The sequence below is a fragment of the Rattus norvegicus genome, chromosome 5 (genome assembly GCF_021556685.1).
Source record: "Rattus norvegicus strain SHRSP/BbbUtx chromosome 5, alternate assembly SHRSP_T2T, whole genome shotgun sequence".
Taxonomy (NCBI): Eukaryota; Metazoa; Chordata; class Mammalia; order Rodentia; family Muridae; genus Rattus; species Rattus norvegicus.
In genome coordinates this window covers 62,335,897-62,351,588 of record NC_141538.1, presented here as the reverse complement: position 1 = coordinate 62,351,588, position 15,692 = coordinate 62,335,897, and the positions used below count along the sequence as shown (strand labels likewise).

Here is a 15,692-nt window from a genome sequence, read left to right as displayed (position 1 = left end):
CTAGTGCCTTAGGCTTCTTTCTAGCTGTTTGTTTTGTTTTACATTTTGAAACTTCCTTCATTTTTATGTGTATGCATGTTGCATGTTTTGGCTGCATGTGTGTCTGTGTGATTGTATGTATCTGGTACATAGAGGCCAGAAGAGGGTGTTGGATCCTCTAAGACTGGAGTTATAGGTAGTTGCGAGCATCTTCTTCTTCTTCTTTTTTTTTTTCCAGAGCTGAGGACCGAACCCAGGGCCTTGGGCTTGCTAGGCAAACGCTCTACCACTGAGCTAAATCCCCAACCCCGTCTTTGTTTCTTGAGACAGGGTCCCACTATGTAGCTCAGGTTGGCCTTGAACTCAATATCCTTCTTCCTCAGACTGGGATTACAGGCATATGCCACCAGGCCCAGCTTAGCAGAATACTTAGGAAAACGGATGTTTTAAAAAGTTATAACATTTTTAATAATGACTTCTTTGAGAATTTCATGCATCTACACAACTCGTTTTGATTATTCCCTCCACAGGAGGGACTTTTGTGCCTGATGCTGTAATCCTAGCTCATGTTTATGAGGGTCACAGTCCCTGGAGTAGAACCAACTGTTGTTATTTTGCTAAATGTTCATGCTGTCAATTTTGTCTTCTGAATATTTATGCTTACACCTATAGATGTAGGCTGTTCTCAACTGTGGGCAGAGAAGCTTCCTTTTGGAGTGGAAATAAGTCAAAGCTGATGTACAGCCGGTGAAAGAGAAAGGAGGGAGATTGAGTGCTCAGTGGAACATCATATCAATTCCTCTCACAACCACTACCACCAAGGCTCAGGAGAGGGAAGGGATGCAGGATGGGAGGAGCGTCATGAAATGCCATCTTCGGGCACCGTGCGCCTGCCTTACTCATACACTCACGGCAGCTATGGCTGCCTCTACAAGACCTGTACAAGAACAAGCCAGTCAAAATCCTGGCATAGATGCGGGTAGATGATCTCCAGGCCCCTCCTCTTGCGGATAGACCATCTCCAGGTCCCTTCCCATGCAGGTAGACCACCTCCAGGCCCCTCCTCTTGTGGGTAGACATTCTCCAGGTCCCTCCCCTTGCTGAGGAGCTGTTAACAGTTGATAGCTGCTGCGGAGGGAGAGAGAGAATCATTCTGAGGTTGTGGTCATGGTGAATTCTCATGCTCCAGTGGATTGTCCCTGCCAACCCACCTTACGAGTTTCAGGACTCAAAGGTAACTTGGTAAGAGGTGGGTAAGATGATCCAGCAGTGAAAACCATATGGTACTGGTGGGCTGAAGACACTCAGGGGCCATCCCATCCCATGAGTAGCCTACCCTGCCACCTGGGGACATGGTGAAAGCCCAGCCTGAGCCGCCACTGAGGACCATGTCTGGGTCTGTGACAAAGCAGCAGCAGGGGTATGTGCTGATATCCGTGACTCATACATATTACCACCAAAGGCCATGTCAGTGTTCCTGGTCTGTGATGCTGACTGGGACCATGTTGATGTGCAAGGACTGTGTTCAGCCCTGCTGGAGGTTGAGGGGACTCAAGTGAGCCCTGTGGCAGGTCATGAGAACAGGAGGGGCTGGGATCACAGATGTGAACAACCACACACAGTGTTTGTGTGTGATTTTTCAGAAGACAGATCAGGCAGAAGACAGATCGGGTTGTTAGGTCGTCCAGTGAGCGCTTTCCCTCCTGGGTCGTCTTATTCACCTCTTACCAAGTTACCTTTGAGTCCTGAAACTCATAATGTCAGCAGATAAAATGATTTGAAATAAATCACCAACTGGCAAATTAGTCTAGTCTTTAAAACTAGACAGCCAATTGTCCTGAGAGCAGGAATATAGTATTTCTCAAGTGTATTTACACACTTGTGTGATGGTTTGAATCTGAAAAGACCCAAATCCCAAAAGCTCGTGTTGAAGTCTTGATCTTCAACGTGGCTATCTTCCAAGGTAGGCTTTGGTGAAGAGAGTAAATTCTGAGGACTCTCAGTAGAAGACTCCATTGATGGGGTCATAGTTTAATGGGATTTTGAGAGGTAGTAGAAATGAGGTTGAGGTGAATGGGAGGGATCATTGGATAAAGGTACCTGCCATCAAGCCTGGTGACCTATCACATCGCCTATGGCTGCCCTGTGTCATGGAGATCTGGCAGTCTTGGATTTGCAGGACCTGCTCTTTTCAGCATCCCAGCACTTCATAGATGGGGTAGATGCTGGGGTGGGCCAACTCGAAGCCCTGATCTAGGCCTGGGAGGTAGATGAACCTGTTAGCCTCAGCTCTCACACCCACAGCACCAGGGCACGCTCCTCAACACTGACCCACTCACCCAATGCTACAATCATCAAGGGACAGGGCCAGTTTGTTCAGGGGGAATATCTCCCCATGTTCCGCCCCTGAAACCCACAGAATGGAAGGAGAGGACCAACTCTTGAAAGCTGTCCCCTGACCTCCACATGTGTGGTAGGATACAAGTGCACCCTCACAACGAATAAATGAATGCACAAAGACTGCTTACTTTAGAAGGTGGAACCTATGAGGGCGCGTGGTTCCTTGGGATGTATTTGGGATGTGTAGCTTTGTCTCTGGCTCTCTCTGCTCCCTCTCTGTTCTCCTTTCTGGGTTCCATCAGGTGACTACAGCTTCAATCCCCACTCTTTTCTGCTTCATCATAGATCCAGAACGATGTGGCCAAATGACCGAGTACTGAGACCATGGGTCCAGACGAGTCTCTGCTCTTTTGTGCTCGTGTACTCTGTCTCAGTGATAGGAAGATGCCTGATACACTACTCAGTGTGGGGATGAGTGCTCCTCAGACCAGTAGGGTAGAAGCCTGGATCCTGAGGGAAGTCTGAAATGGACTCTTCACAGTTTTGGGATACAAAGGTTTTTATGAGGTCGTTCTCACTGGGTAGGATAGTCTAAAGGGTTTTCTGAAATCGCGAGTGTCACAGAAATATCACAGTATCCAAAGGGGTCAAGCAGGTAGCACAAATGCACAAGTTAATGGGAAGAGCACAAGAATGACTGGTCCTAGAAAGGACTTGCAAAACACTTGCCCTGTGTCTTAGACGCACACCAATAAACGCACATCAAATAAAACTACAAGAATATCTCACCACAGCTAGCTACTGCTTTTTATGATCCAGGTTAGAAGTGGCCAACTAGCCCTTATGTACAGGAATCATTGCCCTGAGCAGGCAGGATGCTAAACGTGGATAGAAAGAGCTCCAGATACATAGAGCCGTGAACAGAGCCCTGCAAGACGCTGTTAGTGAGCCTCCATGGAAAGCAGTGCTTATATCCTCTTTCCACTCAAACCGGAGGCTTCTCCTCCCTGCTCTTTACTGTGCCATTTAAAGACAGTGCTGTCTTTGTGGTTGGAACACTGTCTGGACTTTTCGTTTAAACATGCTATTGGCCAAATGTTTTGCCAAGGAAACTCTCTACAGGTATGATTCTGTAATGAGTGCAGGAACTGATAACTGATTTCTCCGGGGACCCAGTGCTTACACTGGATTGAACAGGAAGTAACCTAGTAGATCTGATGACACATTGTTGGCTTGGGGTCTGATTCTTGCTTCCTTTCCTCAAGTAGAGTTAAGAGCTCTAACGTTGAAAACATGTGCAGATTCGTGTAGAACAAAACCTAGAGAAGAAATGAAAAGTGTAAACTGGGTGGTCAGCAGTGTGATTAGCTGGGGTGAAATGGGTTTCTGGTGTCATAATTTCTTTTAGTTGGCATTGCACTTTAATCAGTTGAAAACCATTTCTGCACCACGATGCAAGCTTCAGTAAGAGCCTGCTTAATTAAAAAACAAACTGAAAAGCTGCCACCTTGGTTTCCCCTTCCACATCAGCCCTTTTTGCATTTCTGATGTCTGATTACCCCTTTAGTGAATATTAAGGCTCTTCATTTCTGATCCTTAAATATGTTCCCTCCCTGAACCCCTGTGTGCTTCTCAGACACATTTCCAGGTAAGTAAGGAGAGATGGTAGAAATTCCTCTGTCCCAGCCACTCTTCCTGACAATGTAACTGGTGTGCCAAAGTACTTAGTTTTCTGAGGATGAGTAACATAAGGAGGCAAGTGTGTGTGTGGGGGTTATCTGGTGCTGCTTTGTATTTAAAAGCTAAATACTCCTCCTAAGACCTGGTCCCCCCCCCCCAATCTATTAGGGATGGTTAAGGAGCACAAGTTAATAGTCACTAGTATCACGTCAGATACCAATGAAGATTATAACAGAAATAAACATCCTGGGTTGAACAGATAATAAATATCTAGAAATAAGCAATGTTTGCCTGTTCAGGTATGCTATGAATAGACAGGTAGTCTTCAAAACCCTCAGAGACTCACAGAATATGGCATTTAAAGTTTTTAAAAATTTATTTAAGGCCTTTTTTCGACATTAAGGCATGTCAGCTCCTGGCAGCGCCCCATTCTATTTCAAAGAAGATGATGAGCATCAAGAATCTGCATCCAGAGTTTGCCTCAATGTGGCAAGCGGCCACAAGGCAGAGCGTCGCCCATACTTCAGCTAGGAACAAAGCACTGCTCAGAAAGGACAAACGGACTCAGGGACATCTGCCAAGCTCTGCTAATACAGGGTAAGCAAGTCCCTCATAATTCCTGCTTCACAAAAGGTCTGTCAGATATACTGGGCTAGAAGGCTGAAGATGAATGCTCCAACATTCTGAAGACAATTCTGGGGAGCAATTCAGGCAGCCATTTCTCCATCATTCCTTAACCTTGGAAGTTGCTGACCTGGGCTTCCTACATATTCAAGTAATGTGTATTCCTTCTCACATCTCTGATGGGGATGAAGGCCAGATAGCCATAGTCTCATAGTCAAACTTAACTTATAAAGAATCTTAAAAAAATACTTTAGGGTCTAAAGAGATGTTTTAAAGATGGTAAATGCAAGTTATATAGGTTGGAGAGCTTGAAGGTTTAAGCTACAAATGAATGTTTTAAGGTTGATAATTGCAAATAATGAAAGTTAAAGGATTTAAATGCTTAAGATGGCAATGAGAAAAATGATTTAAAAATAGGACTCTAAACTCGCCAATATAGAATACTTTCTCCTAAGTTGCCAAATATAAATGGACTGGATACTGTGAATGTAATTATTACACCATAGATTTCATAGTTTTTCTTACTATATATAGTTCATTATTGTAATAAAATAGTCTTTTTATTTAGACAAAGGGGTAAATGTAAGGGGTTGATCTGGTACTGCTTTGCTAAATACTGGCCCCCTGGTTGCCCCTGATGAGGAGACCCTCAGGCATGAGTAGATCTTCACACACACAAAATGATGCCACGTATCTTTGCTCCCCAAGTTAATTGGTTAAATAAAAAGCTAAAACCCATGATTGGGCAGTGGATAAAGGTAAGTGGGTTTTAAGTTACCTGGCTTGAGGTCACAGGTAGGGAGGAAATGGAGAAGAAAGGACACACGGAGAAGAGGAGGCCACCATGAGAGTAGACGCTCTCTCATGGACTATGAGCACATGGCCAGGAGAAATGGCAAGGAACAAGGAACATATGGCTGGGATGTAAGTCAGAATGGCTCCAAGCCTGCCCAATCTAGGCTTACGGCTTGTAAATAAAACACAAAGATTGCGTGTCTTTCATATGGGCTAGCTAGAATATGTAATTCCTTTTACATACATAAGAATCACTTATCAACCTAGAACTCTGTTTGCCTTGGGCTATGCGCACATGCCTTTAACAGTGTATTTGGGCTATGCACACATCCCTTTAACAGTGTACTTGGGCTATGCGCACATCCCTTTAACAGTGTACTTGGGCTATGCACACATCCCTTTAACAGTGTACTTGGGCTATGCACACATCCCTTTAACAGTGTACTTGGGCTATGCACACATCCCTTTAACAGTGTACTTGGGCTATGCACACATGCCACTCTCCAAACAATATGCCTGTGCAACCTGTAAGCAACCTAGGACCCCCATTTGTATTGAGCTGAGCACACAGCCATCTCTAAAGAGTAGAATAAATTGCTTCACTCTTAACAGCCATTGAACTTGGACAGTTTCAAATGCATCTTGTAAGAGGGTAGGAAGATTGATATAACCTGAGTTAATTTTGGATACATGGGTAACAAGACGAACTCTGAGTGGACTTCTAGGGAGCAAACCTCTATTTGCCATCTCACGCCTGTGCTTAATGGGGTGTGCATATGATCAAAATTAGATGCATTATGAGAAAGAACATACACATTGGAAAGAGGCTGTTATATCCAGAACTGAGGGTCCCCAAAGACCCCCAGGAGTTGAATTCTAGTATGCAGAGGCAAAGAGGCTTTATTCAAGCTTGAGCTTGGCCCCTCAGGCCCCTCCAACAAAGCAGGAGAGCACAGATGGCCCCAAGCACCTAAGTTTCAGCCTTTTTATTGTGGTTACAGCAGGGCAAGTGGCTTATCAACTTGGCAGTTACGTGATTGGTTAACAATGATTTCAGTTGGCTTAAGGAATCTATATCTATCTATAACCTCTGGAGCCTTAGGTATTTTCCTGCTGATGGCTTGTGTCTAGGGTGGTTTCTTCCTGAAACAGTTTGAGGTTTTTCCAGTAATTAGGGTTTAACCTGAGGACAGGGCCTCGCGTATAAAAATGGAGGCCCAGGCCCGGTACCTCTTCTTTCTAGTTGGTTCTTTTTGAGGCAGCAGAGGGGGAAGAGTGTTGGTGAAGGGTAAGACTTTGTCTTATGAGATATTTAGGGTTGTTGTATAATAATAAGTTTGCTTATCTAAGTCTAAGTTACTATGTTACTGTAGCTGATTTACTTATCTATGTCTAAGTCACTATGCTCTGCTACTGTAACTGACCCGCCTTCTGTGTTCCTCCGGGGCCAGAAACTGCAGTCTCTGGCATTTAGCACCTCATTCTAAAACAGCAGGGGATAAAGTAGAGGATTAATTGCTAGAGCCTTTTCCCTTTTGTCCCTATGCCTCAGGCTTGTCAGGCTAGGGGGAAGTTTGAAGCAATAAACTTCTACTGAACCAAGAGAAGTGAATAGCGCTTGCAGAAGGAAAAACTTTTACATAGGCAAATATGCACAAACTTATATAAGTTCATATACAGACTCATGAATGCTCATTTATACATTTCCACTCAAACCAGTTGGGTCCCGCCTACATGCATTCTCATAATTACATTCTTACACATACACATGCACACATTCTCACAATTACATACTTACACACATCTGTACTTACATATGCATATGGAGCAAAAAACCAAGCACCGGTGCAGAAAGAACTCACTCATTCTGGATGAAAGATGAGCTCCAATCATTATTACATAGAGAAAGAAATCACTAATACCCTTTTAACGCTAAATGAATTAAACCCAAGTTTGTAAGAGAAAAGGCTTGTTGCTTTTAATAAGACTAAGCCTGCCTTGCTATTGAGAAATGACCTGTTCTGTCCCATGGTAAGGAGAAACCTGCCTGCTCCTTCTGCTCTTTCCAGCTTCTTCTTTTTCCCTCTTTTCCTCTGCATTCTCCACATTGCTCTCTTATGCTAACTATGGTCTCCAGCTATTCCACTCTGCATTTATTCTCAGCCCAGATCTTTTAAACTCAGTTCTCCTTAGTTCAATTCAGCTCAGTTCTCCTTCACTCAGGCCTGACTCTTCAGCCCAGTCCCTGTCCAGCTCAGTCCTGTCCAGCTCAATCCTGACTCTTCAGCCCCGTTCCTTCCACCTCAGTTCTCATTCTTCCATTTGTCCTCAGCACTTAAACATCTTTCAGAATATATGTTCAGAATAACATGATCACATGTTACAAAGTTCATCACAAGTTCATACAAAAAATCAAATCATAAACTGAAATAGAAGTTTACAACAGAGAATGTTTACATGCATATCCATCAGGAGTAATTATCTGGCTAAACATCCATCACCTGTCACAGCTCCACAGGTTCACTGAAAGTTTAAAACCATAACTAAGTTATTAGTGAAAGTTTTGTACAGATAAACCCAGTCAATATTTTATCCTCTGTCCTAGCAACTATAATAAATTGTTAGTTCCCTTTTTATGACCCTTGATAATTGTTTTACAACCTCTTGGAATGTGTCCTGACTAAGAGAAAGTCTGGCTACCATCTAAGAGCAATTAACTGGTGACACTTGGGAAACTGGCAGAGTTCTCACTGCAGTTTTGACTATCAGAGAAAGACTTAATAGCAGTCCAACTATAAAAGAGCTTAATAATCACTGATATAATTTTAGGAATTCTTATAGGATCATATTAAGACTTAAGAAGTCTTCTATTTGTCTGTATAGCATCACTATGAGACAGTACATCTTCGTAGATCTGCAGAGATCTGCTCTAAAGGGGTGTGCAATTACTTAATTGTTGTTATGTATGTTTAATAATAGCAACAGGAAAAGCATTTTAATAGCAGGAATACTTCCTAAAATGAATCCCTTACAGCCTTGCTTAATAAGGGCAAACCAGTCGCATATTATATAATTATCCGAGGCTGGCCATCTCAGGTTGATCACCTGCTAGTTATTAGCTTGTCCTGTTATGGCTCCCGATAGCCTGGTTACAAGATGGAGTCTGTCTTGTCAACTTGGGGTCCTTCAAGGTTACATAACATTCTGTCAGTCAAGATAAAGAATCACCTATGCAATCTTTTTTTTTTTTTTTTTTTTTTTTTTTGAGCTGAGGACCGAACCCAGGGCCTTGTACTTGCTAGGCAAGCGCTCTACCACTGAGCTAAATCCTCAACCCCTCACCTATGCAATCTTTAGCAACCAAACTCTTCCTTCTCTTAAATTCTATCAGAAGAAATGCCAAACAATCCCTGGGAACCTTGCATACCTTTTGTCAGCAGTCACTATTTTAACGCCATTCCTTCTTTCTGGTCTATACTACCACTTTGCTTTGAATACAATTTTGTACTTTGCAAATCTGCATCTGCTCATTTCAATATTGCAAATAAGATGTCAAGAGCCTAGAAGCACCAAGCCCAGACTCTGACCACCAGGAACAACTACACAATTGTGAAGGAAAGAACCAGCCGGCTGGTGGGGTGGGGTGAGTACAAGGGGACATGGGGAATAGGCCCTGCTTGTGAACGTGACATTCAGACCGAGGTTTCATGACCTTTCAAGATAACCATGTACCCTCTTCTATAGACTGGAATACCGCACCAGCTTCTTTTATGGAATGGAGGCCTTTGTGATGCAGTCGGGTGGCCTGATTCTATCCTCTGTGGTGTGCTCACACCAAGCCTTGGTCCTGGGAGCTATTAGAGTAGGGATGGCTGGTCTCCTCATGCGAGTGAGGTTTGGACGATGTTGAGTTCTACGGGCTTTTTGTGGGATACTGAATGCTCTTCATACGTCTACTTCTACATTTTCATCATCGTCTTGGTTGTTTGGCAAGTGCGTCAGAATTACCGAGGATTGAAGTGCGAACATAAAAGAAGCTGCTGCCGGGTAGGGAAACCCTGTGACCCCCACTGAGCTGGTGGAGACCCAGTGTCTGCCACCTCCCACTTATGACCTCACTGCCCCATCTGACAGCTTTGATATGACACCTTTGGGGGTGTTTATATAATACCTTTCTCCTGTGAGGCCTTTCCTTACCAGGACGATCATGAGTTGTGAGCCAAAAACCTTTGTATTGCTTTGAATGGAAGATTACTAAGATTGCCAAGATTATCTCAGATCTCCCAACACAGGAGAATTTCCCATTTCAGTTTGTTATGGCATTTGTACGTGGAAGGCCGTTATTTTAGGACACATCCTATACGTGTCCCATTACTTCTGCTGTTTTGCCTGCAGACTCTGGTAAAACATCAGTCAGTAGCTGGATAGGAAATAGAGTTCAGTTCAGTTTCGAAGAGAACTGGAAGGATGCAGAGAGGGGGAGAGTCAGGAAGTCAGGGTTCAAAAAAAAGGGTAGAGTGTAGCAGAAAGCAATGGAGGAGAGTAAAAATTACACATAGCTAATGAAAGGATAGGAAATGTATAAGATGTTTGTTACAACATGGGCACGAGAAAGGAAGGTTCCGGTTTCACATTCTAATATTTTTCTCTTTAAGCGTCATCAAAAAGTCAGGCAAAGGGCTAGAGATGCAGCGTCAAGAGGTAAAGTCCCAATGTCTCCCCACTCCCCACCCCTGGAGAACTCCCTACAGTTCCTCTTCTCTATGACCCTGCCTGGTGTCAAGTGCTCTAACTTCTGAGGTTCCAGAGCCACTAACTGGTGACATTTACAAAGGACTGCTCTTGATGGGAAGTCAGAAAGTAAGAATGTTAAAAAAAAAAAATCCTCTGCCTCACTCCCCTGACAAGAAAGAATTGAGGAACTAAGGCGTCCTTCACTGTCATTTACTAGGTTTATGACCCTATTGAATTCATTTCACCTGTGGGTTTATCAATAAAATAAGCATACCATTAATTATCCTTGGGGACAGCACATTGTAAATGGTGGTGCTATACACAGACCCGCCAGAGAGCACCGAGCCCAGGCGCTCAGCTTCCCCTTGCGGAGATCAGGACTGACCATTCAGATTCCTGTAGGATACCCCTAATGTGCCCGTTTACCACATGACACTGTGTCCTGATTCCTCAGCCAGGAGACTTTCCCGAGAAGAAGCTGAGAAGCCGTGGGAGCTGCTCTCTATCATGAAAAGGTGATCTCTTGACCTCTGTGGTCTAAACACTGATGACTTCGTGGCCTGATCTGGGCCAGGGGTGAGGAAAGGGATAATTGAGGGAAGAAGAAACATACCGTGCAGGCAGGTTCACCAGCTGAGAGGGCTGCCGGAGCAGAGAAGGGTCACAGCTCAGCAGGGAAGAGCCACCCATACCCAATCTGTATGTTAGGGTCTCAGCAGTTCTGAATTTCAGAATGGACTAGCGCATGCTCTGTAAAGGACATTGCTGGGGTTGTACCCAGACACCCACCTGTCAAGAGAGTGAATTCAGCATAAAGAGGTCACCATGTCATACCCACTTCCTGCTGCCCCCTTTCAAGGGCAGAGCCCTGGGTCTGGCTGAAACCTGCTGATATTACCTCCTGCCTGTCCTCAGAGTTGGGGAGCAGTTGCTGGGAGGCCATCACCCCATCACCTTGCCCTCTACGTAGTTTCTGGAGAGCATGAGTGATTCCCATGAGTTTCTGGATATAGCAGCAGGGACATCCCACGCCTTGAATGAGGACCTCACTTCCTACAGTGCAGGGTTAGAACTTGTGGGACTGGAGAAAAGGGCCCAGAAATCTCCAGACACATTCTTCCAAAGAGGCAGACAAAATCATTCATTAATGGTTGTCTTATTTCTCTCTTCCAAGCCAAAGCTGGATCCCCAAGGAGGGAAGTGTGCGGCAGCTCCTGTGTTTAGATCCCGGCTGCCAAATCTGTGAGGCTGCAACTCTAGAGATTCGGCAGTTGCTGCAGAGTGAGAAAAACCAGCTCTCCCCTGCTTTGTTGAGACTGCCACAGGGCTCTGTTTGCCTGGAGATGTTGCCCATATCCAGTGAGTCTTTTCAATGGAGTGAGGAACTTTACTCTGGGCCCTCCACAAATTTTCCAGTGGCACCTGGAAACCAAACACTAACACACCTAACAGAGCAGTTCACACAGTCCACCAGCGCAGATGGTGTCCAGATTTGCTGGACTGATCACCTCCAGGTAGGACAGGACTTTCATCCGACAGACATGCCCATGGCTCCTGAGACTGTGATGTCTTCAAGGCTTGAGGAGTCAGCGGTTTTTGCAAATGAGGAAGACATGGTGGACAGCAATTTAAACTATATCCAGCAGCTCCAAGAGCATGAGGCACTGGACTCACAGTTCCCTTTTCAGACCCTGAACCCACAAATCACTCATGCCACACATCCTATGTCTGTGTCGATTGTCACCGATGTCCCTCAGCCATTCCTCAGCCCCGAAGTGTTAAGGCTTTTGGAGCTGCATGTGAAAAAACTCATGCATTTCCAAAGGTGGGGGCTCCCCAGACGTGTAGAGGAGTCCCTAAAGCAACTGATGCCAAACCCACCCATGTATTTCCAGCCAGAACATAATCAACCGGTTCCATTTATCCTGAATACTAATTCTCAAGACTATGTTCATAGGTTTGGGGGTATGTCCCCCCAGACTTGGTACTCATATATGGACCGACAACCTATCCAGACCTTTTGGGTTTCGGAGTGGTCTTCACTAGACCAAAGACTACCCTGCAAACCAATCCCCAGCCCTATGGAAAAGCCCTTACCCATTCCTGACTATGAACTTCTTGTACGTGACCTCTGTCTACTGCCTAAGGCACAAGCTGATGATTTCCAAAGCAATCTTCAGAAGAAATTCACTCAGTTATTCTTCGGCCTCCCTTCTATGCACAGTGAGTCCTTGGGGTCTACCTTCTTATGCACTCAGGGTGTCTCCAAGGACACCTTCAAACCCTCCTACAAAGACCCTCCTTTCTTGAAGGAGCTCCCACTCTTTCCCTTACCTAAGGCAGCTCTTCCCCCTTCTTCAACTTCTCCAAATGAGTCTTTGTGTGAGCACCAGCAAAGAGCTCAGATTGGTGTCCCGTTTCTGACTCTGTCAGAATGTAAAACCTTGGAATGGCATCTTCTACAAAGACAACTTCAGCTTCAGTGGGGCCTGCCAGCTGTCATCCCTGGGTCCCCATATACGCAGAGCCACACACAGTATAAGCTGTGTAATAAAGCCAAGCCGTGCGAGACTTTAAAAGCCTCCCGGCCACGAAAATCCTTCTCAGTCCTCACCAGAGAGCTTTTCTTCATCCCACGGCACGCACGCAGGCTGCTGGAATTCCACCTGCAGAAGCAGCTGATTCACCAGCGCTGGGGGCTGCCCCAGAGGATCCAGCACTCCATTCATATGCTCCTCTCCTCTCCCGACCAGCAGTCCCTGTCCTGCATGGGCGGTAGTCTACCCGATGTGAGCATCTCACAGCCAGAGAACCCAGAAGTCGATAGGTCTGGTGGCGTGTTCTCATCCACAGCCGGCAAAGGGTCAATCCCTATGCCACACTTGTTTGCTGAGGCGAAGGCAATATTGAAAAGCCATGTTCATACCAAATGTGAACAAATCCACAAGTGTAAGTTTCCTGCCTGTGTCCAAAGCTCCCGGGACCACAGAATTCCTGGGAACATGGCAGCAGGGACTTTATTCCCAAACATTCCACAAGGTCAGCCCCTGGAGCTCCAGGCAGAAAACAACCCTGACCTACATCAAGAAGTTGTTCCCTGGAAACAAATGGACCTTGACCAGGACACACAGGCCTTTTCAGGTGCTTTCATTGAACACTGTAGGCGACCCCAAGCCCTGTCTGAGGAAACCATTAAGAAACTGGAGACCACTTTAAGGCATAAGTATTTGGCCTTCCTGTCAGGCCTGCAGGCCCTTTATTGCGTGGCCCCAACGAGAGCAATATCCCCAACTGTTGACCAATTTGTAATCACAAACATGCCCAGGCCTGTCAAAAGCCCACAGAAACCCGTACGTCAGAAGTCCCCATCTGAAGGTCCGTGTTTGAGTGGGCTTGTGTCCGGTCCTCAAGATGACAACGAGACCTCTGCAAATATTGAGGAGGAGCTCCAGCCTGGAGTACAGATGGATGGAAGGACAGAGAAGGTGCCTCCAGAGAGAGAGCCTCTCCTGAATAGGCCCTACTCATTTAACACAGAGATCATGGAGAAACTGAATTTCCACCTGAAGAAAAAGGTCCTGGAGATAAAGTTGGGACTTCCTCTAAAAGCAAATGCTCTCCAAGAGTCATCTGCAGCAGACCCAGAGAGTGACTCCATACAGGAGTCTCTCGGGAGTCCGTGTTTATCAGAAAGCACACTGTTCCAGGAACAGCCCGCCTCAGGTGACTTTCCTCCAGCCCCAGATCCAAACGAGGTCCACCTTGAACTGCCAGCTACTGCAGTGCCAGCTGCATTTCAGGAGCAAGAGCGACCGAGTTCAAGAGCAGTGCCCCATAGTTCTGCCCCGCAGGGCCCCAGGCCCTTATACTTCTACAGAAATATGATTGAGGCCCAAGTGCACTATGTTCAGATGGGAACCGGTGAGGAAACCCCCAATCTAGGGGAACCCTTTAGCACCGAGTCCCAAAGCTCACGCAAGAGTAAATCCTCCAGCCATGTCCCCACAATGACAGGCAGAAACCTGGGGAAACCCAAGGCAGCGGGAGACCTTGGAGAAGGGGATGCTGGTCTTTTGCTTTCCCTGGTCAGTCAAAAACCACACCAAGATGGAGAGCTGGAAGTGGAAAAGAAGACCCTGCACAGAACACCTCAGGGGTCCTCACAACAGGGCCATAACTTTCAGCCTGAGGGTGTCTGTCCACACAGCCCCCGGGAATCCCCTGAGCTCGAGTTCCCAGCTCCACCTCCAGAAATCTTTATGGAGATAGACTCTGAGCAGGACACAGAAGACAGTCAAATTGAGGACTCCATTGTCCTGGAAGCTGCAAGGATTGCTGAAGTCCCCCATTCTGAGGTCTCCCAGGCCTCCCAGGCCTCCCAGACCTCCCAGGCCTCCCAGGCCCCCCAGGGCCTGCCTTCTCCATGCTCACCAATTCAGAGAAAGCCTTTTCAGGCCCAACCTTGCCCGGGTCACTTTTCGCCAGGGCGTATGATGCCAGCCTCTCCTAACACTAGGCCCAGCCATCTTCCAGAGGCTGGCTTGAAAAATAAGATGAAATTCTTTTTACACTCTATTAACCCCAAGACAAAGAGCAGAACATACACGGAACCGCCCGTGGTCTTTACACCTGGAAAGGTGGCCAAAACCAGCAAAGAAAATGTTGAAAGGGGTCTGCTTCGAACCAAGAGCCCCACCAAGAAAACTAGGTCAGAGGACTTCAGAGGGCCCAAGGCCCAGTCTTTGTCCTCTGAGAAGCCAGTGATAGCTCCCTATCTAACTCCTTCCTATATTCTAGACAGTAAGTTCTGGCCCCGCTCTCGGCAGCTTGGCCCTGTCTCAGTACTGGGCAGCTCCCACTATTGTCCTCGGCACTGTCCGAGGTTGGCTTATGCCACTCAACAGAGAAACCCACCCTAGATCCCAGGGTTCACCTCAGAAATGTTGTTCTGCTAATGGAGACCACTCAGGGTGATGGCAGCCTCTAGGCTCCCCCTCTTCTGTATCCTTTAAAGAGAACGATTATTGTTATTTTCTCTAATGAACAGGTGGATTAAAGAGCCACCCATAATATATTCTGTACCTGTAAACTAAGAGTTACCTGTCTTTTCTTGTCTCTGCTGTATGTTATTAAGGAAGGGGACAAAGGAAGCAGCAATATCCGGCCCCACCCCACCCCACCCCCGTCTGGAGAGGAAATTTAGTCCCAAATTCTCATGGCTCTTTCCAGAGCACACCTTTCTTCAAGGGATACTTTTGAGTCTATATTTTTGAGGCAGGAAGTGGGATGCTGGGAGAACAGAGAGAGGGAGATACAGCCAAAAGTAAAGTAGCTAAAAGGAAAATGCACATGGTGCATATGACAGACATCACGCCTGAGTTGTGGACTCTCTGTGTTCACCTCAGTGGCGTTGGGAATATCTTCCTGAGAACCCATTCGGAAGCCTGGTACAGCCCCTTTGCCCGGTCCTTATGCTTCAGTTGTGTGGCAGCCATAGGGACCTCCTTGGAAGGAAGAGCCACGGAGGGTGGAGCACAGAG

At 46.1% G+C, this 15,692-nt stretch overlaps 1 protein-coding gene across 1 annotated transcript; it reads left to right on the top strand.

Annotated features, from left to right (window-relative positions):
• Positions 1 to 9,103: 9,103 nt before the first annotated feature.
• Spata31f1 (SPATA31 subfamily F member 1) lies at positions 9,104 to 15,241 on the top strand. The gene is given in 4 exon segments (NM_001399152.1): positions 9,104 to 9,465; positions 10,074 to 10,119; positions 10,607 to 10,667; positions 11,327 to 15,241. Coding segments are annotated over 4 exon segments (3,996 nt in total). The 5' UTR covers positions 9,104 to 9,321; the 3' UTR covers positions 15,072 to 15,241.
• The last annotated feature ends 451 nt before the right edge of the window (positions 15,242 to 15,692 follow it).